At 34.3% G+C, this 11,243-nt stretch overlaps 1 protein-coding gene across 1 annotated transcript; it reads left to right on the top strand.

Moving 5' to 3' along the window:
- The first annotated feature begins 201 nt into the window (after positions 1–201).
- LOC140150292 (uncharacterized) lies at positions 202–8,979 on the top strand. Its single transcript, XM_072172299.1, is given in 4 exon segments — positions 202–916; positions 4,355–5,128; positions 5,131–5,210; positions 6,747–8,979. Coding segments are annotated over 4 exon segments (1,548 nt in total). The 5' UTR covers positions 202–438; the 3' UTR covers positions 6,963–8,979.
- The last annotated feature ends 2,264 nt before the right edge of the window (positions 8,980–11,243 follow it).

The following is an 11,243-nucleotide window of genomic DNA, read 5'->3' as shown; positions in this document are numbered from 1 at the left end:
TTTGTTTCAATAGATTTCAAACTATGGTCCTTGAAATAACAAGTTATATTTTGCTTTAATATTTGACCCGATTAAACATTTCCGGTCGGAGTCTCTGATTTCATGACTTCCTGTTGTCATGGTTACTGGCGCAATGTATATTTATTTGGCCATGGCACTGGAAAGAAAACAATAGAATTGAAACAAATATATGAACTGGTATTACGGTGTGCAGTGTGCTGTGGACAGCCTGGGCACCACCATGATTGATAAGTTTGTGTGTTTAAGTAACCAATCGGGAATTCCCCACTACAACAATTATAGTTCTATGTACATACCATTCGGTGTCAACTGGACATACTGGATGGAGTTTATTTTGAATTCAACGAATGGAAAAGTGTGTTAGCGAGTACACGTGTATACGACTTCCCGTTCTAGAATTGCTTGACAAATAATTCTATGCTAGTTTGTTTCAGTTTACATGACAATTTGACTATTAAAATGTTTCCTTCAGTGCAAAGATATTTCGCCTACCGTTCATCAGATAATGATACTGAACTGATTCCTATTTTGTCGTTTGAAAATGGTGCGAGGTGCAAAAAGAAATGGCCAAGTACATACTGGCTACTTTTAAAAGTTCTCTGCCTGTTTCATGGTCGTAAGATAGTTTCAACCAGACGGTGCCATACTTGTCGCTTACGTAGACTTGAACTTGAGCGGGAGGCTGCTGGGAACACTGGACCCTTACCTAACTACCTCTTCCCTGCCGCTCTTTGCTCACCGGCAGGATGGTGGCGTGATGATGAGGAAGGCCAACTGCTGGATCAAAACGTCAACGCAATACCTGAAGATGAGCGAGTTGAGAATTGCGAAGTTTGTGAGTCGATGTGGTGGGATGCAGATGGGAAACCAGACAGATACAAGGAAGAGGATATCGGTAAGTTAAAAACGTTCTGCCTCAAATCTTAGAACTTCCTAATTCCTTTCTGTAAATTGTAGAACCACATTACCACATCACTTTAATAACTTTCAACTTTCTGTTGAATGACTTCAACAGAACCAAACTAGATTTAGTAAATTTTAGTACAACGAAAACAGTAGGAGCATAACGTCTTAGAACATATAATACATGAAAAGTTTTGATTTTTTTTTTTTTTTGTATTACATTAGCTCAGTTTGTATAGTTATACCTTTAACTGAAACATTAGCCAACAAGAGTACTAAGAATAGATACATCATTTATCTGAAACAAAAGTATGGGCATCATTTTGACGACCTTTCAGTGCATGGATATTTATATAGTACTGTACTCCTGATAAGACTCACTTCATTCAGAGTTCTATTATTGAACTAAAAGTTTCGAATAAAGCCACCCAAGCCACTTCTTTTACTTGCTCCATTTTACTAAACTGAGCTCAAAAAGAAACTTTTTTCACAAGGTCATATCTTGAAATCCTGTCCATCAAATTAAACCAAAATTACACACAGATTTACTTCAATACTCTACTCTTAACACATGTCAGTAACCAAGCAGTTATCCAACTGACACAACAGCAAAATGCACTGACATGGGACAGCTTCCTGGACCACAGCCCAGCACTGTTTCATGAAAAAAGTGTATGAAAAGCAGAAAGCAGCACCGTTTTATCATCTGTGCAAGGATCTTGTGTGCATTCTCACAGATTATTTGTCCTGGGTGCCAAATGTTGGGCTGTGAAAGTGAAAGAAGTCCAGAAATCTGTCCCATGACAGTGCATTTTGCTGTTGTGTCAGTTGGACAACTGATTGGTTACTGACATGTGTTTTGAGTAAGTATTAAAATAATCATGTGTGTAATTTTGGTTCATTTTGATTGACAGTATTTTAAGATATGACCTTATGATTCTAAGTTGTGAAACATTATAAGTTTCTTTTTGAGCTCAGTTTAGTATCCTTAACGTAGAAATACCAACTGCCATGTTCGGAATTCTATGACTGGCAAATTCTGCATGTCTCCTTTAGGAAGTTTCTATTTGTGGAAAACCTTTACATTACACTCCTTATCTGAGTGTCTTATCCTCTTCTTATTCAAGAACAATGTGGAAGTTGTTTGCGGGGAGGGAGCTGTGTTGCCATGTTACTTTTTTTCTTCTTTATTATTTTGAAGCCGTCTTAGTTGACCAAACGATATTGAAAATCACTCTTTTTAGATAAGATCAATTTTATTTTATTTTATTTTATCTTAAACTTTTGAAATTTGATTGTCTCCCTTTCCATAGTACTGAATATTTGTGTCATTTCCTTCAATTATAACAAAATAGAGAATATAAAATAATTTTATACTAAAATTACATAAGACCCACATTTATAATCGTGGAAAAAATGAAGGCCAACTTTTGTAGCAGTATGAGGGTTGTGGTAGAATAACCCTCGAAAATAATGCACGCTTGACTTCATGTCAACTAAAATGACCCCGGTGATTAGGGTTTTTTAGTTTCTTTCTAGTTTTGTTTTGTTTGTTTTTTCAATTTTACTTTGCTTTTAATTTCCGGCTAAAATCATTTCAAATCAAATACTGAAATTGTACGCTCAGTTATACTGTGAAAAAAATGTTATTTTCATAAAGAATTAATTGATTTCCTGATAATGTTGATCTATTATATTGTCTACTATTAATCCGTTAAGTATAGTATTTGATTTGCCAGACCAACAGTCTTTGTTTGCCAACTAGTCTAAGGATAACATATCGCTCTCTATTGTACACAATACAAACAAATTTGTTACGATGGCCATTTGGCTATTTTTACAAACTACTTCCTTAAAGAAGCATGACGTGTACATATAAATAGCCACAGATCGCTAATGAGCAATCCTTCTGTTATCACCATGCATTTAAATGATAGGTTTTTATGAATAATAAAGTAGAGTTGTGAGCGCTTGTTAGGGCCTTTTTAGATGAGATACTTGGGTATAAATAAATACACATAATAAAATATTGCGAATTTCATTTATTTTCATTCTTGTAACGATAAATTGTCGACGAACACACACAAAAATAGTAGACCAGTAGGTGATCAAGTATGAATTTTGGTCAGTTTCTGTCAGTAAATACGGTAAAAAGTCCATGTTTGTCCCATTAATATGAATGAGTCATAGGATAGGATGATTGTGAAGAAATATGGTTATACCCGCATGTTATCAGTACCCAAACCTATAGTTGAAACTGTTTTATTAATGCTCCGGCCCTTTGTTTTAACATTTGGGGGCCCTAGACCCATATTATTTAACCTATGGGACTCTTGTACAGACGTGAAGGTATAATGCTCAAGTGCTATCAGTATACCAACTCTGAGCACTCTAGCTGCTTTGTTTGCTGAGAAACAGCCGGCCCCATGTTTTAACATTTTGGGGCCCTGGGACCAATGATATATGACCTATAATGGGTCTCATATGTATAAGGTATAATGCTCAAATTCTATCAGTATACCAACTCATAACACTGTAGCGGCTTTAGACACTGAGACACAAGCTGTTTTTCGGCATTTTTTCAATTGAGGCACGTGCCCCAATGCCGCCCCTACGACGCTATGCCACTGGTGGTATTAAGAGTATCAAAATGACCACAGGTTCAAATCTGGGATGGTCTGTGAACCTGTACACTCATAGAAATTGTTCGTTGGCATTACTCAGTAAGTTGATGTAAGTCGTTGCGTCAACTTTCCGAGTAATGCCAACATATACAATTTGAGTAACGCTGACTCGATATCATTATGTTGGTCGCACTCATTTGCACTTACTTTATTGAGTTGTTACAACTCAGAAAATGAAACTAGCCTAGGTTAGCATAATTTTCTAGAGGTGTGCTATAGTATACACAATTTTGCACTGATTACAAAAATAAATATTTGAATACTGCTAATTGTGCAGAAAATGATCCAATTACGTGAATTAAGTACAGAGTACAAAATTGGGATAACTTAAAACAATAAGTACCAGTAACTTAATATGAACGAGTTACATCAACTTACATGTTGAGTTACAATAACTTAACTAATTGGTTCTTTGAACCTTGTTTATTTTTCTAAGTTCCCTGAACTTGAATTCAGAAGTTGGCATTACTTAAAAAGTTGACGCAACGACTTACATCAACTTTTTAAGTAATGCCAACAAAATTGATTAGTTGACGGAACTTTTTGAGCTTTTTCAGCATTTTTTAAGTTCGGATAACTAAAATGAATTTTGTTTTGGCAACTTTTACACTATTTTTGAGTTGTCCAAACTTACTCCTTTTGCCGAATTGCGCCAACAAAGAAGGCGAACAAGTCATTTCTATGAGTGTAGCTGTGTTATGAGAAGTTTAAATCTGATCTATTATCATTTTCTGATATTCCTGTAGGTGTGCGGGCGTGGAACCATCGTGGTAGTATCGTCCTCTCCATTTTACTCCAGCTTATTTGCCTCGGTTTCCTCTTCAACGATGGTATGACTTTTTTAATCTTATACTGGGGTGACGAAAAGACGCTCCTTCGGCTGCTATCCTACTCCACATATCTTGGCAATATCACTGCTGTACCTGTCATCTGTCTGGTAGCTAATCTTCGCAACATCGTTCCGCGATCACACGTCAGTAGTTTTGCCTGGACTACCGCCCTTCATCCACGTTATATCGTCAAACGCCTTCAATACCTGCAGCCCAATACTTCCGGAGCTGTAAAGAAACCTGTATTGTTTTTATGCATAATCTGGACGCTTTTTGTAAGCCTTTACCGTGCTTGCATCTATCTCTTCATAGTAGATCATACTGACGGCTATTACATGAACGATTACATTACTATCTTCACCGATGGAGTCATAACTGTCATCTGGGGGTGTTTCTGTTATCTCATGCGTGTACTTAGACTCTCCATACGTAATCAACTTCATCTTGACGTCACCTTTCTCCGTAAATACGTCGGCAAAGTAGATACGTGTCGCAGACGTTTAGGTACGTCTTTAGACGAATATGGCAGTCTTTGTAATCTATGCGCCCTGTGGATGATCTTCACCATCTCGTTGGCTTCGTTAGGGTTAGCATGTCATACTACCTGGAATTATCTATTATACAGCCAGAAAGTTCACATAGGTAATCTGGAATTTCATATCAATCTTATGATATGGTTCGAGAAGCTTATGTTTTGTTTCTACCGCTGATGGTAGTAGGAGGGCTTGATCTTCATCACATATGGGAACATTTCCTAACTCATATATGCGAGGTAGGTCTTATAGGTTTTATAATTTTGCTCTTTCCCCGAGTAATATGTCATATTATTGTTTTCAACTTCTCTTTTAACGCGGCTGTGTACTCTAGACATTGTTTCTTTCGAGAAATTGAGCTTTTTTGAAATGCATTTACTTTGTTATGTTTTTTATAAATACAAGGAAAGAAAATCCAGATTTGTAAACTCAAACTGCTCTATTTTATGGATTTTATTTCACTATTTCACTCGTTTCCGTAATTTAAAAGGAAAGAAAATCTTTGTTGTACCATCGGGGTACACGCGCGCAACAACGCGTCGCGTTTTGTAGTCGCGTAATTTGTTAACGCACAGATACGCTACGCATACGCAACGCTTATCTGCATGCGCGGCGCATCTTATGGAAGCACCACGGAAGCACTGATTTCACAAAAACCTAGCGGTCAAATGGCTCCGTTTTAGCTGATAAAATGTGAATTTTTTTTTTTTTTTCCCCGATTTAAACATCAAGATATAAATAGATTTCGCCCAAACTTCTCAAGGGGCTGTGGATTTACCCGATGTTTACGTAATGTAAGGTAGAAAAACGAGAAATGTCGCATTCTCCTGTGAGCTTCGATCAAAGTGCAAAATGTGACCACTTTAAACTTCAAAGGCCTTTATTTCAATGTTCATTTTCTCGGTAAAATGACGATTTAGGTACACGATAACTCAATAAATACAGCATCTATAGGTAAGTGATTTTTTGTTATGATGTACCTAACAAAAATTGCCAAAAATTCAAGTTTTTGTGATTTTCTTCATAATTGCTATTTTTACACCAAATCTGTATTTATATTGAGATTCATTGATGTCTTGCCTTTATAAAAATGTATACTTTTATATGTCTTGCGTGAATAATTGCAAAGTTATGGCTCGTTTACTACATGCATGTCTGAGAGTACACAGCTGCCTTAACTCATATGTTCAACACTGATAACTCACGGGAAATCATTGTTAAGAAAAGGTATATTTTGGTAAGATCATCTCCGATGTTTTTCACAAAATGAGCTTTAGAACTTGATGGTAAAAGCCCCTATTTAACATTTTGCTCTTTCCCCGAGTAATATGTCATATTATTGTTTTCAACTTCTCTTTTAACTCATATGTTCAACACTGATAAATCACGGGAAATCATTGTTAAGAAAAGGTATATTTTGGTAAGATCATCTCCGATGTTTTTCTAAAATGAGCTTTAGGACTTGATGGTAAAAGCCCCTATTTAACATTCTTCTCAAAGACACACCCGAACACCTACCTGTACCCCACCAACACATCCCATCGCGTAAGTTGGCTCAAGACGCTATAGACTGCGTGACGAGTTCAAGTCCCAATTCTCTCATTATTCTGTTCTCGTGAAAAAGTTAGGTCTACCTTTCCCGGATAAACAAATATTGGTGCTGATCCTGACTGCGATGGTTAATTTAGATGTCTGCTGATTAGGGCAATGCGTCTGTATAAGCCCTACTGGTATATGTTATCATTTCACTTTTTTTTTAATTCACTAACATACAGGTTCGTTGTAACGAGAATCACGAGTTTTGGGAGAAGATAGTGAAATTTATAACGCAGGAATTCAACCCCGCTACCAACGTTGTACAATTGACTCTCTTATTTTCAGTCATATCACTTTATATGGCTCTCCAAGTGGACGACCAAAACGCCAATTACTGGGGAGATAAGAATCACAACATAACTGCCTCAACTATTGGACCTCCTCTTGGGTATTGAATCTAATCAAGCAATAATGAAAACCAGACTTTGAAAGACCAATTTCTTCCTTTTTTTCGTTCTGATTCTGATTCGGACCTGGCTAAGGCTGACTTAGACTGGAATTGGAATTCTATGGACTGTGGCTCGGAAAAAATGTGGCGGTGAATAAACTGACTTTTGTTGAAATCGGTTGAGAATTAAAGAAACGGAGATCGAAAACTCAAGGAAGAAACAAATCAAAAGTTGCATTGCAATGTTCAAATCAATGTAAAGCACTGCGTTAGTTTTCTTGTTCGAGAACGCTTTGTGTGCAAATCAATTACTAGTATATGATGGAGCAATACGCAACCTTTGAATTTGCGTCTTCCTTGTGATTTTGGATCATCGTATTTTTATATTTTATTGGTCGATTTCAACGAATGGGTCTTAAATCCAAGCTAAAAGATGCTGGTTCTAATTATGACATCTTTGTTGAGGTACTGGGGTGACAATAACTTTAATTCGTTTGCTGTGTGTGCTTTTGAATAGTTAGACGGGCGTATACGATAACCGTAACATAGGGTGAGTAAAAAAAAAGTGCAAAAGTGCAAAGAATCGATATTTATGTAAGAACCAAGTTGAACCTTCCCATTATTGAAAATTTCCATAAATGCCACACTCAATAGTCACCTTCTGTGAAAAAAGAGGTAAATCACATCTACCGTTTAATTTTTATGAGTCCTTTTGCTGCGATACCCAATTTCATTATTTGTCCATGAGGTACCATGTATTTTGAATGAGAGCACATAATGCACGATAAAGGCACCAGCTCTGAAACCGACTTTAACTTAAATAAGGTTGATTTTTGCGTTGTTTTAATTTCTTTTTTCTGTTCAAACAAACTTTGTAACATTACTTTAAGTCCTTCATACCTCACTCGACTCCAACTAATTCACTCCACTTCAATTAGCACGCATTTCATTTCGACATTTGAAAAACCCGCCTACAAATGTGTATGTTTTTGATAGAGAATAAACATCTTTAAAGTAAAGGTAAAATGAAAATAACAACAAATAATGTTTCTTCTCCTTAAACATGACCAAGGGCAATAACTCTTTGGGTATTCCATTTTATTTCAATGCCAATGATGTTAAGAAAATGGCAGTTGTTCCAAATCTACCTTACACAGAATGAGCTGACATTCAAATTTTAGATGTCTCTTGGACAGACATTAAAAGTGGGTATCGCTATGAAGTGTCATAAAAACAAAACAGTAAATGCTAATTCCTTGATTTTTTCACAAGGTCCCTAATGGATATATCATTTTATAAAATATTTTAAAACCTAAAAGGTTCAACTCAGTTCTTGAATAAAATGGGTTCTTGAATAAAAATGGATTCTTTTCTCTATTGCACTTTTTTGACTCACCCTGTAATTATATTGCACATTATAAATATCACTGCCCTAAACCGATCATGAAGGTCAGAGACTGGCGTTAAACAGTCGTTTCAATAATATAAGTAACCTCTTATTTTGAGCAAAATTGAACCACCACTGCCATGATAAAACTTGATAAAAAAACCCTTTTATTAACTAAACCCTCGATATATAACAGTGTGAAACTCTCATAACTTCTACAAGTTCACTTTCAATGTGTCGTGTATAATTATGTCATTCAATATTTCCTGTACATGTTATTCCTCATAACTTCCTCTTCTTATATAGGTCTACATCAAATATGTGTAGGCCTAGTTCTTATCTTAAATTGTTTCTTTCCTGTAGGTGGCCTGAAAACCTATATAAATGCAAAATGGGGTAACATAATACTTCAAATTACTGTTATTTATTGTCAAAATCAGTGCAGAGTAGGATAGATATGAAATAGGTAGTTTTAAGAAAATGATTGATTGATTTTCATAGGATATCTAATGATTTAATATTGTTTGTAATATTAAAAAATGACACTTTTCTGAATTTCTCGAATAGAAAATACAAATGCAGTAAAATTGCTATCGAAAACAATATGCCTACATGAAACAAACTTTTTTTTACTTTTCCTAGAGTTATACAATCATGTAGCTACATTTTGTTGCAATTATCAAAGTAACATCAATTTATAATATATGTATATAGTTGTGTCTTATGCATTTCAGGGTAAAATGGTAGCTAATACATAAAACTTCATTTGGTGTATTATTTGCTTTTGGGGGCATCGCTATAACCACTTGTGGCACTAGAGCCAGTTATTAAACTGTTCAATTTTTTCAAGCTTTTAACTGAGACATGTTCACGACACAGGAATTTTAAATGCAAAGACTTCCTCAAAAACAATAAGATATTTTATTTTCTATCAAACAGAATCTTATTTTATTGTTACAATAAAGCAAGATGAGGTACAACTAAAAGCTAAAGCCTGGATACTTTTGCACCTCCTTTACAAAGTACATCAAGCATAATAGAAAAAACATGATCAAATAACCCAGCAAACACAAAAACGTTTTAAAAACGGTCTAAATCTAAAGCCTGGATACTTTTGCACCTACATCAAGCATAATAGAAAAAAAAGCATGATCAAATAACCCAGCAAACACAAAAACGTTTTAAAAACGTTCTAAATCAGTTATATTTTGGGTTTTGGTGTAGGTAAAAACATTTTAATAACATTAAAATGTTGGGTTATATAAAGGTCATGAAAACGTTTTAAAACGTTTTGTATGAAAACACACTTCAACAATATTTTTACAATGTGTTCAAAATGTTATTGTAAACTATTTTTGCAAACATTTTTGCCAAATATTTTGTCAACACTGAAATAACATTATGTTAAACTATTTGCACCCAGCAAACACAGAAATGTTCTTAAAATGTTGGGGTTTTCAAAACGTTTTAATAACATTTAAATGTTGGGTTATATAAAAGGTCATGAAAACGTTTTAAAACGTTTTGTGTGAAAACACACTACAACAATATTTTTAAAATGTTTTCGAAATGTCATTGTAAACTATTTTTTTGCAAACATTTTTAGCCAAATATTTTGTCAACACTGAAATAACATTATGTTAAAATATTTGCACCCAGCAAACACAGAAATGTTCTTAAAATGTTGGGTTTTTCAAAATGTTTTAATAACATTTAAATGTCGGGTTGTTATATAAAGGTCATGAAAACGTTTTAAAACGTTTTGTATGAAAACACACTTCAACAATATTTTTACAATCTGTTCAAAATGTTATTGTAAACTATTTTGGCAAACATTTTTGCCAAATATTTTGTCAACACTGAAATAACATGTTAAAATATTTGCACCCAGCAAACACAGAAATGTTCTTAAAATGTTTTTCTCGAAACGTTTTAATATTAAATGTCGGGTTATATAAAGGTCATGAAAACATTTTTCAAACATTATTGCAAATATTTTGGGCAAACATTTTTCGCAAAATATTTTTTCATCCCCAAAATACCGTTCTGTTTAGAATGTTTTGTATCAAGTCTTCAAAAATATTATGAAAACGTTTTATACCCTTTATATAACCCAACATTTAAACATTTTCTGACAACCTTTTTATAACCTTTTGCGAATGATGTCGAAAACATTTTGTGTTTGCTAGTTGTTTTCTGAAAATTGGAAATATCTGTTTGTTTCCAAAAGGGATTCAATCCACTTGGGTCCGAAAATTAAAAAAAAAATACAGTTAAAATAATAGAATGAAACCCAACAGGTTTTAAAGCTTCAACATATGTGATGTGGTATATCAAAAAAAGTCACTGGGCAAGTTATCAATTTTGAGTGTTTAGGCCCTACATACCTTAAAAATAGAGATATTGTGCTCCACAACGCCGTTTTCACCAATGAAATCTGACATTCCCAAGCGAAGATATTGAGTTCGCAAGTTATGTTATTATAGAATTGGAAACAGAGATATCGGCCTTTAAAAATAGTATTGAAAATGTTGAGAGTAGGAAAGAGCTTGGAATGAATATTTGAATAAAATACATAGAAATACAATGAAAATAAAAGAATGATACCGAACAGGTTTTTTAAGTTTCAACATAATATCTTTCTGGTAGAAAATAAACTTGGTCAAAGAAGTGCAACATCCTTATTTTAAAAAACATTGATTTTCTCAGAACTAAACACAGTGGATTTCATCCCTTTTGGAAACACACTCTTCATATAAAGGTCAGGAAATCGCTTTTACTAAATATTTTGTCAACACTTAAATAACAGTAAAATAATAAGAATGTTTTGCAGCAAGTTTTCAAAAACATTTTTTAATGTGTTACACCCTTAATATATAACCTGACATTGAAATATTTTCT

The sequence above is a fragment of the Amphiura filiformis genome, chromosome 4, assembly GCF_039555335.1.
Source record: "Amphiura filiformis chromosome 4, Afil_fr2py, whole genome shotgun sequence".
NCBI lineage: Eukaryota > Metazoa > Echinodermata > Ophiuroidea > Amphilepidida > Amphiuridae > Amphiura > Amphiura filiformis.
The sequence above is the reverse complement of the archived record's forward strand: the minus strand, read 5'-3'. Positions and strand labels throughout refer to the sequence as shown.